We start from the raw sequence: 24,961 nt of genomic DNA on the forward strand, positions 1-24,961 counted from the left end.
GCCCAAACCGAAGCAGGCTGGCAGCCAAGTGTTGCCTGCACTGTGGGCTTGGCCTCTCCACCTCAGGAGGCCAGCTTCTGTCCCTCCTTGCCTCCCCCCGGTGGCCCGCAGCCCTGCTGTGGCATGTGGCATGTGGCACGAGGGCCCTTCTGGCCCACATCAGCCTCGTGTGCTGATTAGACAGGAATCAGCAAATCTGTTGAGCGCGTGTTTAATGTGGCACAGATGTGGAACATGCTGCAGATCTTTCTGCTTTACAAATTTTCAGCTTTTTGCATTTCATCAGTGTTGCTTATTATTTACAGAATGTAACTTGAGACAGTAGAACAGATTGTAATTTTTAAAAAAAGGTTTGGGGGGGTGGTGATGGGGCCGCAGGGGATCTGGGAGAAAAAAATTCCAGTAGTGTGGAATGTCGTTTGCTGTCCAGACCAAACAAACCAGTTTGCCAAGGGTTGATGGACTATGGCAATCAGTCCCATTCATGTTCACACCGGCGGCACTTAATTGTAAGGCAGCTTGACCTTCTTATCACCAAATAAAGAATAATCTTTTGTCACCAGGTTGAACGTCATGGCACCAGGCAGAAACATACCCGTTGTCGAGGCACTGAAGGGTATCACTTAGCTGCCAGCTTGTGTTCTGTTTCCTTCCTGTCCAAAGAGAAAGGACACCATTGAACCTAATCCCCATTCGGACACATGGATGTTCCCCTTGCCTTATTCCTGCCCTGGCTTTATACTCAGGCACTGTGGCAAGAGCCGGAACAGAGAGAAGTCTCTTCTTTTGCCTGAGAAATCCAAGATAGTCTTGAGGGCATTGGAACGCTGGGCCAGAGCCAGTTGGACCCAAGTTGAAAGGGAAGGTGTCATCTGTTGTTTGCAGAGGGCAGATTTGCCTAGAGGTGGCCTTGGTTCTGAGAAAGCTCAGCCTCAGGTTAAATTCGAGGACAAACAATAAAAAAGCACCAGCTGGTCAGAAGGGAGATGAGGAGGAGAGGATTTGTTGAGTCCTATATGTTTCTAGGCCAAAAGAACCTAAAACTTGGGACTGAAATAATGAAAGCCATACAGTAAAAATCCTTTGGGGAAGTTCTCCTTGGAATTTGAGCTAGTGCAGGGAATTGATCGCCTTGGTCAGAAGGTTCTGAGTTGCTTAAGTGCTGAGTGTCAACACTGGACTGGACCATCTGCAGGGAGCCAGGCCCCTGAGCCGTTTCCAGAGTTCCAGGCCCTGCTGCTCTTTTCCTTCCTGGAAAAGTGCAGATGTTACACGGTCCCCCGAGGCCAACAGGCAGCTGTCCAGTTGCCCCCTCGGGAGAACATGACCCAGGTCAATAACTTTCTAGTGTCCGTCCACGAGGGAATGATCAGCATTCTTATGCCCCAGGGGTTTCTGGGTTGTTACCAACTCCCAGCCCTTCCCCGATTGGGTCTCGAGGAGGAGTTCCCCGATGGACGGCCCCTTCTCCAGCCTCGGCTTCAGAAGCAGCAGCTCTGGCTCCCCTGCCGCTGGTCCTGCACAGGCTTGTGGCCTTCGGTCTGGTCATTTAGCATCTGTGTATTGAGCTGGGGTACCGTGATGCATGGAAGAGACGGAAAGCTCTGGCTCCACGTGGCTTCCATTCAACTCCCGTCACACTCTCCAGGCCACGGCTTATTCAGAACACGAGGCCCTTCCCTGGAAAAGGTTGGTGCCTGGAGAAAGGGTGTGTGCTGTGTCACCGGCTGGCTCTGCTACCCTTCCAGGGTCACAGTTTCTCCCTCGACCGCCTCAAGTCTAACCTCAGGGCCTGAAACAGACCCTGTTTATCCCTGTGAGTGAGGCAACTGTATGTAAACTTTCATTCTCATGGCAGTTGCTAATCTTCAGTGTCCTCATCCATTTTTTTTTGTTCGTTTGTTTGTTTGACTGCACCGGGTCTTCCGTGAGGCATGCCGACTTCTTAGTTGTGTCACGCATGCAGGATCTTGTTCCCGGACCAGGGATCGAACCTGGGCCCCCTGTAATGGGAGCGCGGAGTCTTACCCACTGGACCACCAGGGAAGTCCCTCCACATCCGTTTTTGAAGCATCTTCTCCTGTGCCCTCTTTCTCCTTTTCCACCTCACCTCCACCAATACTCTCTGTTAGATAGTAAACGGTCGTATAAAACTTCCGGCCTGAATGAATAGGTGGTCTTGAAAACGCACACAAATCACAAAGTAGGTCCTCAGAGGGCTGCAGCACCCAGACCTGCTTGGCTTTGGTCACGAGGGAGGGAGGCCCTTCACGCAATAGTGTGGAGGCCCAGGGCTGGGGGGATGCTAAGGACACAGCCCACACCGCCCGCCCGCCCCCCGCTCCCCGCCCCCCGCCCCGCCACTCAGTCAGGGCCGTTCCATTTTCAGGGGTTGGATGTATTCAGGTGATCTTGCAGACTTCATTTAGAGACAGTGTTCTATCCCAAAAACCTCTGTTATGATGGCTTTTATTAATGGCAATATTCTAAAACTCTGTTCATTCCAATTCTAAAAATTTGACATTTGGTATAGTTTGTTGAGCTGCTAGATTGATTAGCTCTTAGCTCTTTTAAAAAGTTCTTTAAGCAAATGAGACATGAATGGAGTAAGTCAGGTGAGGAAACACTTAGGCAGTAGTTCCTGTAGAAAACACCTATATAACCAAACATTTGATGTACCCCTCATGAATTATCCTTACGTATCCAGTAAACCATGTTTCCCATAGTGTGCTGTCAGGCTAAAAATTTTAAATCTGAGTTTTAAAAGTTATGTGTTTTGGTATTTTAAATTGATTTGACACCCAGTAATTCAGAATAAGGGTAGGGGAGAGGGAGGAAACTTTCATGAGTACCTACTATGTGCCAGGCACTGTGCTGTGCACTTTTCATATATTAACATTATTAACCAAGTAAGTATTATATTCCCATTTATTGATAAGGAAACTGAGGCTGAGAGAAATCCAGTAACTTCTTCAGGATCACTCAGCTAATAAGTGACTGGACAGGAATTCAGATTTGTTTGTCCTTTTCCAAAGATTTGTGTTCTTCCCTACACCACCATGCTCCTAAATTTCATCCCTCTCTTAAAAGGGATCAACTTTTGGGAGAAGGCAGATCATATAAAGAAAGAGATTATGTAATTATTGGCTAGAAATCATCTGAAAATAATACGGTTAGTTTAATTTAATCAACTTGTTAGCATTTGCACTTAATAGCTACAAAATAAGTTTACCAGGAACTGTGTATTTTGACCCATGTGAAACATCTTAGGATTGGCATTAGAGGTGACAGGTTAGTAGGGAAACTGACCATGGTTTGAGAGATTCCTATAGAGCACCATACTCTGAATCAGAATGTCGTGCTTAAAACATAAATGAAGCTTGCGTTTTTAAATGTCTTGGTTTTGTAGTGACGTTGAAAGTTGCAAACCACCTTATAAGTTGTCAACTACTTTTTGAAAAAGCAAAGCAAACCCAGGATGCATGCAAAAGTTAGTTGTTTTAGGAAATCCAAGGCTCTCAGACTATAATCTCAGTATGATATTATCCAGGTGATTGGAATTCGTTATGAAGCGAGTCTGCCTTACCCCGCCCCCCAGCTTCATGAGCAGGTAGTCTCACCCCTGAGGCAGTTAGTTGACTAGGAAAAAAAGCTCTGAATTAGTCTTGTTCTTAGAGTTTAAATCCCAATAGGCATATCTGTTGGCATTAGTCCTATGAGCTGTCACAGTTGCAATGTCATGGGGTCCCCCAAACATGTGTTAGGTTATAGGAAGCCTTGACCCCTATAAACAAGTCAGGTGTGAATCCCACTGTGGGGAAAGCCCAGCCCAGGAAATGTCCTCCCCACTGCAGGATGTCAGATCACTAAAAACTTAACAGCAATAATACTATAATTTCTAGCGGTTTCATGGATCAGCATCTTTCCCACATTTTCAGTTGCAACAACACAATATGGGGTTTTATGTGTTGTTACACGCACGACTTCAGAGCTCTAGGGAGAGGTAAGTAGAATGTTAACAAGGAAGCAAAAGGGAAAGGGGAATATTTCAGTTTGAAGCAGTTTCCCCAATAAGAAAACTAAGAGGGAAAGATTGGATGTTGGATCCTAGCCCATCTTGGGTTTCAGCCACCGAGGCTAAGCTAAGTTAGGGCCCCTCTCGGGCACCCATGGCATCTTCTGCAGATCCATCATCATCGTTGTCATCATGATCAGTAGCATTTTATCGAGCGCTTATTATGTACCAGGCACTCTTACAAGCACTGTACACATGCTGACTGACTCCTCACAACAACCCCATTAGAATCCCCATTTTATAGATGAGGAAACCAAGGCTCCAGGAGGTTACACAACTGGCCGTAGGTCACAGTTTGTAAATGGTGGAAGTGGGATTCAAACCCAGCCGTCGTATTACGCTCCCTCTATCCTAGGGCTCCCCTGCTGCATTATAATCGTGTTTCTATTTCTCCTCCATTAGACTCCAGGAAGCTCCCTGGAAACTCCATTCTTCTCTGTCTTCCTAAAGGCCTAGCGCGGCCTGTGCTCAGGAAGAGTTCATTAAATGGGGTGGGCGTGGGGGCAGAGGCAGGCAGAGGCCAGTCCCAAGGCTCAGTTAGTAATTCATTTACCTCTACTGACAGAGGGTTGCTTTCTGCCCAACCTTTTTTTTTTTTTTTTTTTTTGTGGTACGTGGGCCTCTCACTGTTGTGGCCTCTCCCGTTGCGGAGCACAGGCTCCGGCCGCGCAGCCTCAGTGGCCATGGTTCATGGGCCCAGACGCTCCGAGGCATGTGGGATCTTCCCAGACCGGGGCACGAACCTGCGTCCCCTGCATCGGCAGGCGGACTCCCAGCCACTGCGCCACCAGGGAAGCCCCCAACCTCTTTTTTTTTCATGTGTTCAAAATCCAAATTGTCGTTGGATATTTGGTCCAATTTTCTTGGTTCAAGATTTAACGCAGCCAGAGCTCAGAGGTTATCACTAAACCTGTGGGTGGAATACTACCTCTGAGCAGGTTCTAGAAAGTGGCATTCTGTTTGTCACGCAACTATGGGGAAGAGTTTCTCCTGTGAACTGAGCCTGACTTCAGAGGTTTCCAACCTCTACTAGTCTTCTCTGATTGCAGCTTGCACTGAAAGGAGTAAAATGTGTCAGTGGAGAAGAAGTGCTTTTCCACTTAGTCTTTGGAAGTGGATGCAGTCGTGAGGAGAGGGCTCCAGGTCGGAGGTCAGATGTCACCCACGGCACGGCAGGCCTGGTGATTGTCCCGACACTGCAGTGCAGTGCGTATCAGAGGAAGCTTTAACCAGTTCGTACACTCCAGTGCAGAGAGTGGTGTTTCAAGAGACTGTTGAGTTCCTTTTAGAGAGCTGACAAATGTTTGACTGAACCATTCCGTCAAGAATTCCGGTACAGTAAGCCCCCTACATACGAACGAATTCTGCTTTGAGAGCACGCTCGTAAGCCCAATTTTTTCTTAAGTCCAACGAAGTTAGCCTAGGTACCCAACTAACACAACTGGCTATATAGTACTGTTCTGTAATAGGTTTAAAACGCTTTTCACACAATCATACATTAAAAAGAAACACAAAAAATAAAAACATTTTTAGTCTTACAGTACAGTACAGTACCTTGAAAAGTACAGTAGTACGGTACAATCCAGGGGCTGACATCCAGTGAACAGGCAAGAAGAGTCACTGACCGGAGGAGGGAGAGGAGGTGGGAGATGGTAGAGCTGAAGGATCGTCAGCAACAGGAGATGGAGGGCGAGCTGCAATTTCACTCATGCCTGATGTTGATGGAACGCATGTTCGCATCTTTGAAAGTTCGCAACTTGAAGGTTCGTGTGTAGGGGGCTTGCTGTGTCTTGTAGCTGTCATTCATCAACAGGTAGTATTTAAAGAGATAGTCTGGGTTGACCATCTCAGCTTAATTATTTGTGCCCAGTCCAGCACAGTATATACAGGTTAAATATTTAATTAAAACAAAACTCTCGGACACACACGTAACGTAAATGCAAGAACAATCCATCACTTTGTTGGGGTGAGTACACACAGCCCCTAAGGAAGATGGCAGTCATCAGTTGAATAAACATTCTATTAAGATAGGAAGTCACGTGTTTGACACACACACTTTCTCCTCATTTACTGATTATTTTTGAACTTCGCTTGGTTGATAGACATTGGCCGTGACAGATTCCTCAGCCGACTAATATCTTAACTCAAGCTGTACAGGGGTATGTGTATGTGTGTACAACATCTGTCTTCAACTAATAGAACTATGACATAGTTACTCATTATAGAAGCAAAGAACAAATAATAGCTGGCCAACTGTTGACCCTCAGGCTGAAAGGCAGGATCAACCACGAGAATGGAATTGGTTAGATCTCCCTGGGTCACCTTGTTTGGATTTACTGTTGCTTCAAGAAAATGGCAGGGATTGTTTCCATTACTCTGATCTTTGGCTTTGGCTCCGGCTCCAGCGTATGTCAGATAGCAGTGGCCAGATGCAAGCTTGCTCGGTATTGATCTCTCCCTCTAGGTGGGTATCTGCAGTGTATCAGCCACTGTATCAGCAGCCCCTTCCCCGGGGAGAGAGTCGTCCATGCTGTACAGCCAACTCCCTGACATTTTCATGGAGTTCAAAGCCCAAGTTCGTTTGGTGCTGACGTTTTGGATTAGCTGGTTGACTGGAAGGCCTGCTTCTTTCTATACGCTGTGAAATTTCTAAACCGCAGCAGCTGAGGGCTTAAAATGGCCGACAGACCCCCAGCTGGCAGCAATCAAGTGCACCACCGCCCTTCGGCTAAACAGAGGTTTGTGGAGGCACAGTTGCACTAAGCAGACGGCTGTAAACTCTCTTTTGTGTTGAGTGTTAGTGAGAGACGCTGTCAGCTAATGAGAGGTGAGTGGGTGGAGTTTCGCCACCTCTTGTTTAATGATGCGTTATCCCCGGGATGGTGGTCCCAAGGCCCTGCCCAAGAGGCAGCAGGTCTTGACAGTGAAGGTGATCGTGAGAGAAGGAGCAAGGCAACCAGAGGAAGCCAGAGGATAGTCTGAGGACGGTCCAGCAGTGACAGGCAGGAGCAGCATGGAAGCTGATCTTTCTGCTCTGGTGCCTGTGGGCAGCCTCCACGTCTGCGCCACTTTTTTAATGGACTCCATTATGCTGTAGGTTGAAAGGGGAAGGTGGGCATGAGAAGACAAAATGCTATTTTAGGGCTTCCCTTGGTGGCGCAGTGTTTGAGAGCCCGCCTGCCGATGCAGGGGACACGGGTTCGTGCCCCGGTCCCGGAAGATCCCACATGCCGCCGAGCGGCTGGGCCCGTGAGCCATGGCCGCTGAGCCTGCGCGTCCGGAGCCTGTGCTGTGCAACGGGAGAGGCCACAACAGTGAGAGGCCCGCGTACCGCAAGCAAACAAACAAACAAATGCTATTTTATACGCATTCAAGCAGCAAAAGTTTAAGGGGCTAGACCAGTACTATCTGATACACAATTTAAATTTGAGTTAATTTAAATGAAAAATTTTAAATTCAGCTCCTTAGCCACACTGGCCACATTTCAAGTGTTAGTAGCTACGCATGGCCAGTGGCTGTGTACTGGACAGTGCTGTCCTGGACAGTACCAAGTGTTGGAAGGTATATAGTTTACCAGGCTCTCTGAAGTACGTTGTTGGTGGGTGTGTAAACTGGTTCAGCCTCTCTGAAAACAGCTTGAGTTATCTTGTTAGGTGAACATTCATGCCGTGTGTGTGTGTCCAGCAAACACCTAGATACATACCCAAAGAAACTCTTGCCCAGGGTCACCAGGAGACAGGTAGAGGAATGTACGTAGCAGCATTGTTTGTAATAGCAAAACCTGGTAATGGTCCGTGTGCCATCAACAGGAAGCTGGGTGAATGATGGTATATTCACACAGTGGAATAATTAACAAGCCGGTACAATTAATGAATTGTAGCCGCACACAAAAGAATGATTGAATCTTAGCAATATGACTTCAAGGAGGAAGAAGTAAGTCCCAAAACATAAAAGGGCAGTGCCATCCTTTTTCAGAAGCCCAAAACAATGAAAACCAGAGAATGTAACAGGACTGCTATACCAGAACATACTTTGAAATGTGATAAGACTACGTGCAGAAGAAAAGTAAAGGAACGATAAGTACAAGATTCAGAGTAGTGGCTATCTCAGATAGAAGAGGAAGAAGAAAGGAACAGGGAGTGGGAGGGGGGAGCAGAGGACCACACAGATAAGATTCGAGTTACAGTCAGTGGGGTTTTCGTGCTAGGGATAGTGGTTTCAGAGATGTTTATTATATCATTTAAAATAGATAAAAGGCCAGTGATGATAGTGGGCCCTAAACGGAGGGTAATGATGCATCTAGTCCTAAAGTCCAGTTTACAACAAAAATGAATCGAGTCCTTTCCTTCCAAATGCTCATAGGCTCACTGGAACATATGTGAAAGTGACTTAAGAACAGTCACTTAACAGCTGTTCTTCAGATACCAACGTTGTATTACTGAATCCCAGAGTGAACAAATTTAGGATTACCACCACTTACAGCCACACTGGTTTCAAAGGGTTACTTGAATTTTCAGTGCCATCGTCAATATATGAAGAAAACAGTCCCATCACACAGTGGCCTACACTGAAGAATATCACTTTAAACTTTCTGCTGGCTTAAGTTTGGGACTAAATTTGTTCACATACAAATGGTTTTAACCCACACACTCCCCAGCCTCTCAAGTTGGACCTCAGAATTTAACATTTTAGTTGAGTTTTGGAGAAGAAAGAATAGTTTTTCGGATTCCAACAATGATAAGGAAGTAGGGGATTATTATGGGAAGAATTCCTTTAACCCAGCTCTCTGTTTCTAGTGAGAGTATGTCTAAATCACCCCTTCCAGAAGTATTCCCTATATTTATAAGACCACGAGAGAGACTTCGTTTCCTCCTACGGCAAAGTTGAGCGAGCTCGCTCTCCTGTATCTGTGTGAACAGTGAGCCTTGAATGCCGCACTGAGCTCCTCCAAGCAGCAGGATCTGAACCCTATATCCAACCTTCCCTTGGTGTGTGGTTGATCACGGATGGAGGACCTTGTAAATGGGAAGATAGTTTGCAGTCAGTTGGGGAGGCAGATAAGCAAGTATTTTATCTAAGTGGGATGTGAAGCAAACGTGTTTTGAGCACATGACCGAATCTGACTTGTTTTTGAAAGGGTCATTCTCGTTCCTTGGAGGAGAATGGACAGGAGTGGAAACTGAAAGAATAAGTTATAAGACTATAGTAACAATCCGTTACAAATCCAGAGATCATTTGTCAGTTATGAGAGAGGTGGAGAAATAGCGAGATTTGGGATGCATGTGGAAGTTGAGCCTCTGAACCTCCCAGTAGATGGGGGAGTCAGGATGGAACATTACATTGAAAAATGAGGAGCAGGCTTGTCACATCTTCCTGGGACCTTTCGGCTTCTGCCACAGTGCCCGAACCCCTTTCAGGAGCTTCAGGGGTGCCTCGGGGAAAAGATACTTTTTTAGCCTGTCCTGGACAGTGTTTGAAATGACAGTCGATGTTTCACTGGGCAAGGAGATAAGAACAGGACTCAGCTATCTGGAAAAGTACACCACGCTCCTTCCCCTGGGTTTCTCTCACTCAGTGTTTTCCAGCATCCTTACACCAGCAGTTGTCAAACTTCCCTTTGAGGGGTGAACTCTGTGAGCAGCTCCCGACACTGCCCTCCGTATTTTCAACCAGTAGTTGGGATCTGAATAGCCAGCAGTGGGCCTCAGTCCTGAAGAAGGAATTGCGACTGTGCACAGCAGGAGTATGTGAATATATTAATATCACAGCAATAAAATTGGGTTGTTTACCCATTCCCTTGGTGCAGAGGGTCGAAACTTCTCTTTAGTCTCACTTGGAGAACACAGTTAGTAGTACTTGGGGCATCCTTATTACTGAACTTTTAAAACATTATCACTGGATGTCTGGTTTTCCAGCCCATATCAAGCATTACCCAGGTCTGGGACTTGAGGCAGCGTGGCCTGATAGGCGGAGTGTTGACATGGGCCCAGAAGGGCTTTGCGTCGTCCCAGGTTTGCAGCTAACCCGCTGACTGTTTCTGTCCCTATCTTTACCCTGATTCGCCCACCAGGCACTTCTCTGCCCTTGCAAGTAAGTCTTTCCACTGCTGTTAGCACACGATCCTGGAGTGCTGATTCAGTGTAAGCCTAGGCCTCGCTTGTAGATATGTCTAGAGAGGGGTGTTTTGCTTCAATGGAATCCAGGAACAAATAATGAAAAGTACACCAAGTACAAGGCCGAGGACAGACCAGGCACACTCTTATCAGTCATCTGAAATATGCACAGCCTTTCCAAAACAAATATGGACTCCTGTTTCTAGGAAAACACCAAAAAGTACTTATCAATTACCCTGTATATGGTTTGTGGAGAAAGACAACATCAGCCTACCCTGAAAGCCACAGCAAAGCAGATTCCTTTGGGCAACGGACAGCTGAGGGCCATGAGTGAGAGCCGCCACAGAATCCCAGACTGTGGCCTGGGACCAGTCCACGGAGCCTTTCTTCTCCCTCCTGTGATCACTGTGTCCCTCACCCTACACCCAGGCAGCTGAGCTCATCCTAGAAGAAGCTGAGAAGCTTGGTGTGTTCTGACTCATGCCCAAAGCCTCTCACTCTTCTCCCTGACCCCTGACCCTTTACAAGTCCAGAGGTGCCTCTCCTGAAGAGATTTCCTAGAAAAATAGAGTGTGACCAAGTGGAAGTCCAGTAATAATAACAGTAACAAGAGCCACTGTTGGTGGATAGCCTACATCCTGTCAAACATGGGCTCGATGGGCATGATTCTGTTTGATCTTCACGGCAGTCCTGTGAGGTGGGTGTCATCATCCTGTTTTACAGAGGGAACTGGAATTGAGGGTTGAAGAAGTTAACTGACTTGTCCACGATCACATAGCTAGAAAATGGCAACGGTGAGGTTCTTGTTCAAAACTGGAGTCTTTAACCACTTTCTTCTAGTGCATTCACGGGTGGTACTAAATGTAGTTTAATTCCGGTCACCAGATTTAGAGTATGTCCTGTGTTGAGTGGTGTTTTTATCTCAGACGAGGAAGGAAGGGAAATAAATCATTTTGACGTTTTAACACTTAACCTCTTTGCTTCTTGTCCATTTCCCCACCTAGGACCCAAGCACAGAGGGTACGGAAACCACGGTGCTGCGCAGGGCCGCAGGGCCTGCTTCCCCGCTATTCTGAGAGCCAGGCCGAAGGGCAGGAGCAGCTCTTCAAACTAACAGACAACATACAAGACGAATTGTAAGTTGGAGCCGTGGGAAACAAGCCCTTTCGGTTCACCAGGTTGTCTTTTCTGGCTTTGACTCTGAGAAGTTTCTGTCCGATCTGAGTATCAGCGTGACTCTTAGGCCTTGGAACTGGTCAACAAGATTCCTTGGCCCAGATGTTTTATAGATTCAGATGTAACAGTGGTTCTCAAAGTGAGTTCCATAGTGGGACCTTAACGTTGGCAGTCTCCTTCTAATTAGTTCAGAAAGAGAAGATAAAGTGTTCTCAATCTACAGGTGTTTTGCCCTGTGAGACTTTCCTGAACTTCGGTGTTTTGTTGTTTGCTGCAGAATGCTAGTAAAACAAAACAGGTAAACAACCAACTGGGAGCTGAAAAGTTTGGAAACGCAACAGTGTTCTCAAGGTTGTTCTGTTATTCTTTGAATGTGGAGCCTTATATACTTAGGATCTTGTTATATTTTCAGTTAGTGAAGTTTTTCCTAGTTGATGGGGTAGAATTCAGTATATCACTATTTTAGGATATTCTGCAGAGACTCTTAGCGTAAAATGCTCTGTAACCTAAATAGGTGTTAGAACCACAGTCCAGAGAAAGCAATTAGTTCTGCCTGATAAGTAGCAAAATACTAGTTTAATTTCTCTTAATGCTTATTTATCTTTCTTAAGATAAAGCAAGCTAGGGAGGGTTCAGAGGACCATGCATGTTTTTTGGTTGGTGGAGGATATCTGAAGTAGAGGTGAGCTCTCAGGAGAGCCTTCAGTGTCGTCGTTAGAAATGCTGTTAAACTAACCTCATCTCATAGTTTTGTAAGCAGTATTTGAACGCGGATATCAAAAGTCAAGTCCAGAATTCATTTGTTGCTTGCTGCATGGGATGGCGTCTGCCTAGATGTGTTTTTTGTAACTCAAGCTCCTTGCAGTGTTATTGGAAAGTCTCTCAGTGATGGAGGTGTATTACATTATCGTAGTCAGCTCAGGCTGCCATAACAAGACTGAGTGACTTAAGCAACAAAAAATTATTTCTCATAGTCTGAGGCTGGGAAGTCCAAGATCAAGGTGCTGGCTGAGTTGGTTCCTGGTGCAGGCTCTCTTCCCGGCTTGCAGATGGCCACCTTCTGGCTGTGTCCTCACATGGCAGAGAAAGGATGAGCAAGATCTCTGGTGTCTCCTATAGAATCGGGGCCCCACCCTTATGACCTCATTTAACCTTCATTACTTCCTTGCTTCAAATAGGTGGGGACATAATTCTGTCCATAGCACACATCTATCTGCTCTTTTAGTCTAGCCTCAGCTCTGGCCATCACTCCAATAACCAGAATCCCCAGTATTTCACTCCAGGGAGGGCTTTATATTCCTGCCTGCCTTCGGTGAGGATTTGGTGCCATGGCTGCCCTATATACCACTTTGCTAATGTAACTTTTGGCCTTTGGATCGGAGGCTCAGAGAGTCATTCCCCAGGTGTAGCGGGACATGGTGCAGAGTCTACTAGAATGGCAGCTCCATGAAGGCCGCAGTTTTTGTCTGTTCCATTCATTGAAGGATCCTCAGTACATGGGACAGTGCCTGGCGCATACTAGGCACTCAACAAATATTTGTTGAATGAATGATAGTTGGAAAGTTGTTGTACGTTGTGCTTTTAATTTTCTTTCCCACTCACCCTTATTCAAGTGAAACCTTGTGAAATTCATTTTCAAGTCAAACCTTGGTCCTCGTGAAATTCATTTTCAATAGGATGACATATGCCAAGAACACAGGGAGAAATTGTGTACTACAGCTAACATAGGCTTGCTCCCAGTGAGATACATGCATTGAAAACAGAGCCATGGAAAGCTGAAAACCGAAATCAGAATGAAGTCAGTAAAACAGATTTCATGAAACTCTTAAAATTCATAAGAACTAGGAAAAGATGTTGGCGTGAATGACTTTTGACTCTTAAGATGAAAACCATGTGTCTCTACCCAAGTTTGTGGGTTAAATCTTGCCAGTGAATGTTGAAGAAGCCACATGACCGTAGCCTTCCTCAGTGTACAGGGAAGAAGGCATCGGGGACCGGGCAAATGTTCCTCTGAAGTATCCTCGGTTGTCAGGCTGGGTCTTCACGGTGACGTGAATGTTGGAGTCATCCCTCTGCAAGAAAGGCGTTTTCAGGAGAAGCACAGGAGTGCCATAGAATACCTGACTTTTATCCTGGAATCGTAATTAAAAACATGTTTAAAGACCCAATTATTTGCATATTTTCCTTCAGAGTTAACCCCTTAAAAGGCTCTTTAATACCTTGCCCTACTGTTCTAACTAAATGTTTCCACATTTTTTTCCAGTTAGACTCACTGTTTCACTTCTGGAAAATATTGTGTAATTACTTCCTGATGTAGTGAAAACCCCGCGAAGTCCACAGTGCCATGGTTACTTCAACTTTGTTCTCCCAGATCAAGTTTTGTTTAATTTTTTATTTTATTTAATTAATTAGTATTAAAAAGATAGTTGCTGACATATGATTTAAGGTCTGGCCAACTGAAAACGCTTCAGTTTCGAATGAATCAAATATTCCTCTGATATGTTACAAAATTGCCATTACTTTCCATTTTTCTTAAGTTTGGTTCTGAAATCGGATCCTGGGTTAAGATGCTGTTAAAGTGAAATTTGTTCTATTTATTAAATTAATTTTTCTCTGTAACTAGTGTCTAGTCTGTAGCCAGAAACCTCATTCTCATTAAAAAAAAAAAAAAAAAGAAAGAAAGTACCTATTTTATTTCCAATACACCATCACAGACCAAGTTACTTACTAGCAATGTAAGCACTAGGGTGACTCTTTACCTCTTCCAAAAAGGTGCTTACAAGCAATGCACATGACCTGAGTAGCCGCCCAAGCATACTGTTTTCTGGAGTTTATTTGACAATTAGATTATATTTTTAAAATGTAGTTTTAGGAAATAGTATTTGTGAGATTTTTTTTATTAGATATTATTTTATGCTTTAAAAAAGAAGCTTTCAGTTCTCTATCCCAATTTTAATATTTCGATAGATATATTTAAATATAATTGACTTCCTTTGTAATCCTAAGCATTTAAAATTAGCATTCTTAGAAGGGGATTATGGGCCTCCCCAGAATGCCGACGTGGGGGTCCATGATCCCTGAATATTAAGAGCTCCTGTTCTGATTGGAAATTAGGAGCCTTTCTAAATGTCTGACATTTTAAATTATTATTATTCATTATTTTTTAGTATTGTGACTGTGCTAACAAAAAGAGTCCTTATCCTTTAGAGAAATATGCTGGTATATTTACAGATGAAAGGAAAAGGAATGAACAGCAGCAGCTAAGAACCCTTCAGGGGGCAGCAGGACCTGGGAAGTGGTTCCCGTGCAAAACTTTGAAGGTGGTGCTTGCCTTCTGGGGACACTTGAAAGTCACCCGTAGGAGGCCACTTGAGTCTAGTCAGTGTCTTGGAGGCTGTCACTAGATCCCTGGGTCACTTGATCTCAGCCGAGCCAGGCAGCTCCCTGGTCCGTTTGGGTTGTGTGCTCATTTCCATCTGTTTGAGTGTGTTCCTCCTCTTCTTTTTTCTCCTTTTTCTTTATTGAGATCTTTTTTTAATACAAAAAAAAGTATAAAAAGTAAGCCAAAATAGCTTATAAACCCACCAGCCAGGTTAGTCTTTTCTCTTTTTGATGAAATAAACTCATGTACATAATTAGCAAATGCAAAGAGTACAGAAAGAAAGAAAATCAAGAGTAAAATTCTCCTTTCTTGGGCTTCCCTGGTGGCGCAGTGGTTGAGAGTCCGCTTGCCGATGCAGGGGACACGGGTTCATGCCCCGGTCTGGGAGGATCCCGCGTGCCACGGAGCGGCTGGGCCCGTGAGCCATGGCCGCTGAGCCTGTGCTCCGCAACGGGAGAGGCCACAACAGTGAGAGGCCTGCGTACCGCAAAAAAAAAAAAAAAAATTCTCCTTTCTTGCCCCCTTTGTAAACATACTGTTTATATATTTTGTATCCTGTCTATCCTTCTTGAGAAATTGCATAGAGATAGAAATCAGAATTTTTTATTTTGAGCACACGTTATAGTGTTGATTCTAATAGCATATAATTGTAAATAAAAACCTTATAGTAATATATGCAGTCTCAAAACGAAAACAAAAGATCAGACCTTTTGAGAAGTGGGATAGAATTCATTGGCTTCCGTTGTCTAGACCAGGAAATAATCTACCAATAACCTTTGACACTTAGAAAATTGGATATTCTTTGATATGCCACTAAATTAAAACTTTCATTTGGTGGATTATCCAGCTACTCTGATAAAAGTTAATGGCTTGTCTTTGCTCTACACCTGAAACTAACACAACATTGTAAATCAACTATACTTCAATAGAAAGAAAGGAACGGAGGGAGGGAGGGAGGGAGGAAGGAAGGGAAAGTTAGTGGCTTGCTAATAACAAGTTAAATCAAGACTTCTGAGAGAATTCTTTATCTTTACCACCGGGTAAAATGCATGCAACATCCAAAGTTGTGCACTGGCAAATTCCATTGGACCCTACAACGTAAATACATTGTTATTTTCTGAGACTACATAACACATGAATTTATTGAATCCTACTATGTCCCAGGACAAGTTCACAGTCTAGCAGGGGAAGCAGACAGTATTACCAACTATTTATAAACATGTGATTGCTTTTTTTTTTTTTTTTTTTTTTTTTTTTTTGCGCGGTACGTGGGCCTCTCACTGTTGTGGCCTCTCCCGTTGCGGAGCACAGGCTCCGGACACGCAGGCTCAACGACCATGGCTCACGGGCCCAGCCGCTCCACAGCATGTGGGATCTTCCCGGACCGGGGCACGAACCCGTGTCCCCTTCATCGGCAGGCGGAGTCTCAACTACTGCTCCACCAGGGAAGTCCTGCGATTGCTTTTAAAATAGAAGTATGGGCCATGTGTTATGGGACCACAAGGGCAAGTTATTAATTTGTGCCTAGAAAGCCAGGGAAGGCTGTTGGCAGTTGATCTGGTCCTGCAGCACAAGGAGAAATGGGCCGAGAAGAGAGAAAGGCATATACGCAGAGAAGAGTGCCGGGCAAAGGCTCAGAGACAGGAGAGTTAGCGGCATTTCTGGGGGGACTCCAGTTAGCTGGGTGTGGTGGCAGCACATGGGTGGGAGGGAAGGAGCAGAGGTTGGAAAGGTGGGTTACAAGGCCAGATTCTGAGAGCTTTTTTTTTTAAAATTATCCCCCTCCCCCCTTGGTGTCCATACAGATTCTGAGAGCCGTAACGGCTTCCTGTAGGCAGTGGTGAGATTTTGAAGAGGATCTCACTCAAAATGACGTTAAAAATGTAACCTTGACAGCAACAGAGAAAGGGATCAGAGTTGGAGAGACTGGGGGCAGGAAAGCACTTAGGAGGCCCTGGGAGTGATCCAGGTGAGCACAGACTGGCAGAGAAGAGGGGGAGAGGGGACAGGGAGGCAGGCGTCAGTACAGTCAGTAGACTGACCAGGTTTAGAAGCTGAGCGAGGGGTGGGGCTGAGAGGGACTCGAGGGCTGCTTGCCTGGTCGGTTGGATGGAGACGCCATCAACTGCCAGGGGCGGTGCTGGAGGAGGAGAGGATTCCAGAGGCCGTGCTGAGTGTGAGGACCCGTGGGACATGTGTGCCGAGACGCTCTGCAAGACCCCAGGCTCAGACACAGGTGTGGGGTCACACCTGGACTTGGGGAGAGACACATGCGGGGCAGGAGCCTGTTCTGGGAGCACTCCTGGAGTAAGACAGCTCTGAACTCTTCTGATTTTGAAATGCCTACAAAGTGAGGAAAATAAACATATATAAATAGAGTTAATAATGCCAAAAAAAAAAAAAGAGTGGGAGAAAAAGAAATCAATTGAAAAGGGTAATTGAAACAATTGGCGGATTTCTCTCTCCCTAAGGAGCAATAATTGGTCCTGAGCCTGTTTCCTTGTGGTCTCTTAGAGGGTCACTCATTTTTCCAACCTGCTGAAGCAAGGATCTGTAGTAGACTTGCAAGGGGACCTTCCCCACAGGATTAGGATAACTTAGCATCTGTTCTCAACAAAAGAAATAACAATAGCCACCATTAGTTGGGCATGTAGGTCAGTTCTAAGCATCACAGTGGCCCTAAGAGGAGATATGATGACCCTCGCTCTACACGTGACGGCAAGAAACTCTGAGCCAAGCCATGTGGCTGGTGACAGAGCCAGTTAGCACCTAAGATTGGCTGGTTCAAATGGCACATCAGCCGTGGGGCTTGGAGACAACATTTCTACCTGCCACAGAACGAGAGGGTTGAAGCTATTGTTGGTCATGTCACTGGTGTTGATGAGAATGCCCTGTGGTATAATGATCTGAGATATTGTCGTAGTGGGTGCTACTTGTGCGGCATTGAACCTTGCCGGGTTCACTAACTGTTAGAACCTGTCATCTTGGAGAATGGTGTAAGCCACGTGCCACAGCTTTCCTTTCTCTCAGAAGAAACTTTCTGAAGTTGATCCCAAGGTCAGAATGTCCTCTTTCTCTCCTTAAAGGAGAGTTATAAGTGAAACTTTTAACCAGTGTCTAAAAATCCTGTCTTTTGTTTTGTGGCTCGTGGGCTCCAGAGCACAGGCTCACCAGTTGTGGCTCACAGGCTTAGTTGCTCCGCGACATGTGGGACCTTCCCGGACCAGGGCTCGAACCCGTGTCCCCTGCATCGGCAGGCGGATTGTCAGCCACGGCGCCACCAGGGGAGTCCCTGCCTGTTTTTTTTTATAGAATCATTCGCGGTGTCGCGGTGTCTACAGAGCACTGGGCAGCTTCTCTGGTTCTTCATATTTGAAGGGTACAGCTTATCCAGAGGCTGTGTGTCTCTGGCCACATTTTTTCATTCTTCCTCCGAATTAATAATAGGTCAGAGGGTAGAAGGACACACTCAGCGTTGACCTGAGACCACATGGCTTTCCTCCCCATGTCATCCCACGAGGGTTTGCAGTGGTCACTTGTTCGTGAGCCAAGAGCAGCCCTGCGTGAAGCGAGGCGGGTACGGGGGATGAAGAGTGGAGAGCCCCGTGTCTAGACTCCGCTCGTGTGAGGCCACAGCCGCTGCCACTCTGGACGAAACCCTGAGCCTCTCAAGTGCTGCAAATGAAAGGCTGTGGGGCACAGGCCTTTGCAGGGGACGGCCAGGCAGGGCGGGGGACACCGGGCTTTGATGACAAAGGGACAGAGGCGGGGGCAGATGGGCAGAGAAGTGCTGAGTGCACTCATTGGTTCGACTTCTCTTGTCCCCCTGGGTTTTGGTTCCTCTCTCTCAGAGACAAGTTTGGGGTTGGTCTCCATTACAGGAGGGGACCCATAATCTGGAGCTCAGTTTTAATTATTCTTTGTTGTGGTTTCCAGATTTTGTTTTTTAAAAAATGTATGCTGTAATGATGAAACCCAAAGCCTTGGTCACTGGTTGTGGGAGTTCCAGGGGAGCATCGGGGGAAAATGGAGAGAGAGACGCTGTTGGCTAAGTCAGTGTCTGGGTTTTTGCTGAGACCGTGGTCTGGGACCCTGGCCCTCCAGCTGAGGCCCCGCTGTCTCCCTTTCCCCTCCTTTCACTTAGACCCTTGGCTGCTTTTGATTTGAAAAGACTAGAACATTCCATGTAAATGTCCAAAAATTACTGTCTGTATTAGCTTCAGGGTACGAATAGGGCCCCTGGGCTCACAGAATAGAGATCTGTGCACATTTACAAACTGCTCCTCTCCCCTCACATTTCTGTAATGGACGTGAATTCCTTTTATTTATTTATTTATTTATTTATTTATTTATTTATTATTTTTGGCTGTGTTGGGTCTTCGTTGCTGTGCGTGGGCTTTCTCTAGTTGCGGTGAGCGGGGGCTACTCTTCATTGTGGTGCACGGGCCTCTCACCGTGGTGGGCTCTCTCGTTGAGGAGCTTGGGCTCTAGGCGCAAGGGCTTCAGTAGTTGTGCCTTGTGGGCTCTAGAGTGTAGGCTCAGTAGTTGTGAGGCATGGGCTTCAGTAGTTGTGGCACGTGGGCTTCAGTAGTTGTGGCTCACAGGCTCTAGAGCGCAGGCTCAGTAGTTGTGGCACGTGGGCTTCAGTAGTTGTGGTACGTGGGCTTCAGTAGTTGTGGCTCACGGGCTCTAGAGCACAGGCTCAGTAGTTGTGGAGCACGGGCTTAGTTGCTCCGTGGCATGTGGGACCTTCCTGGACCAGGGCTCGAATCCGTGGCCCCTGCATTGGCAGGCGGATTCTTAACTGCTGCGCCACCAGGGAGGCCCGGCCATGAATTTTTTGCCCATGAATTTACTGACTTTGTGACGGCAGGTAGTATGATCTCTATCAGATGAAGAAACTGAGCCGCAGAGACAGCAGCTGGCCCAGCCTGGTGGGTCTCCCTGCCCGCTCGGCCTGCACTTCCACCACTGTATGGAGCAGCTCTCACTAGAGCATCCCAGCTCAGAGCCACCCTTCCTCCTTCCTTCCACCCAGAACAGAAGTTGTTCTGGCCTGATGGAGGACTTTGTACTGTCTGTGGCCTCTTGGAAGGGAGTCTGTTTTAAAGAAGTCCAGTTTGGAAAGGGCACTAATAGTGTCAGCCAGTCAGCCCGGGTGTAAGAGCAGCTGCCCAGATGGAAAGGCCTTGGCCCTTTTAGAGGCTGTGCATAAATGTCAGACAGCGGGTACTAAACAGGGTGAGAGTGGAGGCACGGGTGATGGGATAGAAGTACCCCATCTTATGCTGGACCAGAGGAAAGGTAACAATCCCTATTGGATTTTTAATGCATGTGCTGCTCTCACCCTAATTGCGGTGGCCAACTTCGGGGATCTCCTTTGAGAGCCCATTACAGCCTCGGTCACCATGTGCCCGGCCCACCTGTGCTTTGAAGTCCTAGGCCATTTTCAGTTTTTAAGCTAGTTTCCCAGCAAGTTCTAGCTGGTCCTGTGATCCTTCCTCTCTTTGTCAGGAAGCTTTTTTCATCTCTCTCTGTCTCTTTCTGTCACCTTTTCTTCCCCTGGACCAGCTATTTTAGATTTCAGTTGGTTTCTTTAAATGATACTGTCAGAGCCCGGGACATGGGGAATTCTGTGCTAAGTGGCCTGAACGCCAAAAGCTGCTGGGTATTTCTCATTTTGGCATTGAGACTTTACAAGTCTACGTTCTTGGCATTGCCAACCAGTTAGAATAGAACAATAAACCCCAATTTTTGTCATGTGAGGCTGTAATTAAAATGGCAGCTGGAACCAGGCATATTTTCACTGAGTCCTGAGGGAGTGGCCGACTCAGTGGTGGGTGCCCAGGGAGACACGGGGGACGTAGGGTGTGGACCCCTTTTACATCAGCTTAGAGAGTCAAATACCTGTCTGGGAAACAAAATGAGAACAAGTAGTTGCTTGGCAGTGCTCTTGACAGTAAGCGACGAAGCCTTCAGAAGTGGGCGCAGGGTGGGCGTGTTTCTCGGGAAGCTTCAGAGAGAACTCGTGAACCCTTGGGCTGAGAGACAAGGCGTGTTCAGAATGGGGGGCTCTCTAAGCCCAGAAGTGAGCAGGGACCTGGCGCCAGCTTGGGACTGAGAGAGGACCGGCCTGTCCAGCAGCAGGCAGGCCTGCTCCATCCCAGCAGAGTTTGGCAACTGCTGACCGTGGAACAAAGCCATCCTGGGACCGGGTCCCTGAGCCGTTCCAGGGGAGCCGCGGCTCCAGGCAACTGCGGTGTGGCAATTCCTCTCAGGACATCAAGTCCCAGGGGGCCGGGGCTTGACAGCCAGCCTGTCGTCAGCTCTTAGTATTCTTGCCGTCACCCGCTCCCCTGCGCTGTCCCCCGACGTGGCCGCCCCATTGTGGAAGGCTGTCACAAGATGCGACGGAGGCAGCCAGGCCTGGGAGAGCTGTCACGGCGGTTTCCAAGGGTCACTGCTCTTCATTCAGTAGCCGATCTGAGAGCTTTGACGTGCATAAATTTCCACTTTAAATCTGGGGCTCCAGGGAAGAAGAGATTTTTTTTTTTTTTTTCGGTACGCGGGCCTCTCGCTGTTGTGGCCTTTCCCTTTGGCAGAGCACAGGCTCCGGACGCGCAGGCTCAGTGGCCATGGCTCACGGGCCCAGCCGCTCCACGGCATGTGGGATCTTCCCGGACCGGGGCACGAACCTGTGTCCCCTGCATCGGCAGGCGGACTCTCAACCACTGAGCCACCAGGGAAGCCCGAAGAGATTTTTTTCTGAGTGGCCCTGAAGCGCCTAGAAGGGATGACTGACAGTTTATGGAAATCAAGATTACAGCTTTACCTAAAAAAGCACTCTCTAACAGTTGAGTTCTGAGAACGCAGTGGTGGTCTCACCAGTGACTCCCCTGTCCCTGAAGGTGCTGAGCTGAGACCAGGTGACCTCTTACTAGAACAGTGACAAAAAGGAAGTGGACATAGGTGTGCACCTGGAGAGGGCGTGCCATCCTCTCGCGGCACCTAGGTTGGTGACCCATCCGCTTCTGCTTTCCCCGCGTCCGTCACCACCCCTGCCCACGACTTCCAGCCCTGTGGCTGCCCCTCCCCCACCCTGTCTTCCCGGTGAACCTTCTCAGCTGCTGTTTCAGTCAGCATTTCAAAGCATTGTATTTCCTTCTTCTGCCCAACAAAGCACTGCTACAGTTTTCTCTAAGCCTTAGGCTATAAAAAGGCCATAAAATTGTTTCTCCTATGGATACACTTGGTCATATTATCGAGCCCCCTGTGTAAGGGCTCTGTGCTTTACACATTGGCCTCACAGCAGCCCTGAGAGGCCAGTGTCACTTTTTTTATTCCTGATTTACACACAAGGAGATGGAGGCTCAGAGTGGGTGAGCCACCTGCCCAAGGTGTAGTGAGGGAAGGAGCCTGGCTTCAAGGTCGGAGCCTCGGCCCCCCCTCCTACAGCCTCAGCCTGGAGGAGCAGCTGGCGAAGCTCTGCGTGCCCTTCTCACTCCGCCTCTTTCTCTGCAGCTTCATAGCCGTGGAGAACATCGACAGCTACTGTGTGCTCATCTCCTCCAAGGCCGTCTACTTCCTGAAAAGCGGAGACTACCTAGACCGGGAGGCCATTTTCCTGGAAGTCAAGTACGACGATCTCTACCACTGCCTCGTCTCCAAAGACCACGGGAAGGTGTATGTGCAGGTGACCAAGAAGGCCGTGAACACGAGCAGTGGGGTGTCCATCCCCGGCCCTTCCCACCAGAAGCCGATGGTGAGTGCACCCCTGCCCTATCTCCTCAGCCGGCCACCGCCCTGCTGATGCTTCTCAACGGGAAAGTGTTTGCTGCGTGTGAGGCTTGGGCTGGGCTGTTGTGAGTCCCCAGGGGTCCTGCTTCTTAGTCCCACAGGCAGAAGGGGCTCAGTGTGTGTGTGGTGGGACGATGCCGCTCTCCCAGCTCCACCGGAGGGCAGGTTGCTCAACGCTTGTGCTGCAGTTTCCCACCCGTACAGTATGGGCAGGATTACCGCCTCTAATCAGCCATGAGGACCAGCTGACATGATGCACAGGGGTGTTTTATTTCTAAAATGGGACTCTTCAGCGCATTGAATCTAAGAAGGCGTTAGAGCACACATTGGCTTCTTCATTGCTTCACCTCTAGAATAATTGGAAATTAACTTTTTTTTCTGCACAAGGAAGCAATATCTAGCATAGGCCCCTATCCACTGTAAAAGCTCAATGAATATCTGTAAATAAACTTTACACTTGACCTCCAAAAGGTACAAGATATTGTTATGGCAGGACTTTTCAACAACACCGTTGCTGTTAATGACCAGCATTCGTTAAGGGTTTACTGTGTGCCAGGCTGGATTCTAGGTACTTCTAGATTATTTAATGTTGTACTGCTGTTGTCCCCACTTGGTGGTCAGGAGGCTTGGTGAGGACAGGTGACTTACTCAAGGTTATCCGGCCAACACCGGAGGGAGCTGGGGTTCAAACCCGCGTGCCCGTGCAGCTCCAGGGCTGGCAGCCTGGACCACTCTGCTGCCTCCGCTCGGAGGGGCTGTTGTTGGCTCGGCAGAAGCACGTGTGAGGGACCCCACCGCCAGCCATATTCTAACGTGGGGTCTTTTCATGAAACCAGGTGTTAGCCCTGCTCATTTTTCACCTGGAATGCTAGGATTTTCAAGCCTGCATTTGAGAATGACGTGCCATTCAAAATGGCCCTGCTTATCTCAGTGTTTCCACAGATGAGAAACAGCAACCAGCCTTTTTGGGCCTCTCTCCCTTGACCTTCTCCCTGCCCAGGAATGCGCTTGGGTTTGGTTTGGCTTGTGCAGGCTCCCCTGGGGTCGTTGGCTTAGGTTAGGGCCGGTAGATTAATTGAGTTAACACCCAAAAGCCTGAGTATTTCCACAAGTTCCTTTCGGAGGTGGGGAGCTTTGCCCAGCTGCACTTTCGCCCTTTCAAGGCAAGTGAGCTTTCTTGATAGGAGAGGCCTCGAGGGCATTTGTGTGTTTTGACCATCACCAGACTTTAGATTTGAATCCCAAGTCTTTGTTAGTCTCACCTCAGCTGATCCTCACACCTCGGAGCTCAAACTGGTTCTCAGTTACAGGCAGTCCCAAATGTCAGCTGATTATGGGTCGACTGTACAGTCCCCTGGGGAATAAGTTAAAGATACAGATTCCAGAGATCCACCCCAGACCTCGAATCGGCATAACTAGGAGTAGGGCCCTTGGGAATCTGTTTCTTTAAACTACGACCCATGCTGTTCTGATCCGCAGTCAGGCTGGGAGCTGCTGCCTGGGTGGATTTCAATGACCCATGTCCTGTGATTCTGTTTGGCTTCCCACCTTGGGGGCAGGTTACTCATTCTGTCCTTTTCTTCAGGTCCACGTGAAATCAGAGGTCCTTGCTATCAAGTTATCACAAGAAATAAACTATGCAAAGAGCCTTTACTATGAACAGCAACTTATGTTAAGACTCAATGAAAACCAAGAGCAGTTGGAGCTGGACTCCTGAGAAACCCCAACTGCTGGAGGGACACTCCCAGACGTAGACCCCAAACCAGTCAGGAGGAGAGAGGCCCGTGGGCTTGGCTTAAATTAGAGGAAACCAGAATAAGGTTTGGGGGGGGATGCTATCAAGAGGGAGAGTAAATACTGGTGAGGGAGGTTACAAATGGAACCATATTAATTTGTGGGGCAGGGGGTTACTTTAGATTATGGGGAGGTAATTTTTAAGAGGCATTGGTTGAATAACGTTTAAAACAAAGAAAGTGTAACTGAGATCAATCTAATTTTTAGATTGCCCTGTATTTTGTTAACATGTATATATGTACAACTGTGTGTTTGTAAATACGTAGGAGCATTTCCGAACAGGGCCTGTGATGTGTGTAAAGGTTTGTTAACTGTAAAGTAATATAAAGTTATATTGGATCTTCTATTGCACTAATTCTACACGTCTCATTCAGGGTGCTGTCCGTGAAGAGGGGTTCCCGGAAGCTGCAGAATGTTATGCCTTAGTTTGGGAAACTAGAATATTCACGGTTAGGTGGGCTGAGGTGAGGGGGCAGGTGCGTCAAGAGCGACGCCTTTGAAACCTGTGCTCATCCCGGCTGGTGCCGCGAACCGAAGTGTCTAGACCCAGAGCCAGCCCTCGATGAGGCCTAGGGGCGTGACTCGGACACATCTTTTATTTATTTCTCCCCCAGTTTAAAGATA

General features: G+C 47.3%; 1 protein-coding gene across 2 annotated transcripts in view; it reads left to right on the forward strand.

Annotated features, from left to right (window-relative positions):
* Positions 1–24,508, forward strand: part of VPS13D (vacuolar protein sorting 13 homolog D) — a 239,477-nt gene extending 214,969 nt beyond the window's left edge. For both annotated transcript variants that reach the window (XM_065885784.1, XM_065885795.1), the window contains 3 exons: positions 11,193–11,324; positions 22,268–22,508; positions 24,129–24,508. In XM_065885784.1, the coding sequence (XP_065741856.1) occupies positions 11,193–11,324; positions 22,268–22,508; positions 24,129–24,260 (505 nt within the window). In that variant the 3' untranslated portion in view covers positions 24,261–24,508. The remainder of the gene's footprint in view (positions 1–11,192; positions 11,325–22,267; positions 22,509–24,128) is intronic.
* The last annotated feature ends 453 nt before the right edge of the window (positions 24,509–24,961 follow it).

The sequence above is a fragment of the Phocoena phocoena genome, chromosome 1, assembly GCF_963924675.1.
Source record: "Phocoena phocoena chromosome 1, mPhoPho1.1, whole genome shotgun sequence".
Classification (NCBI taxonomy): Eukaryota; Metazoa; Chordata; class Mammalia; order Artiodactyla; family Phocoenidae; genus Phocoena; species Phocoena phocoena.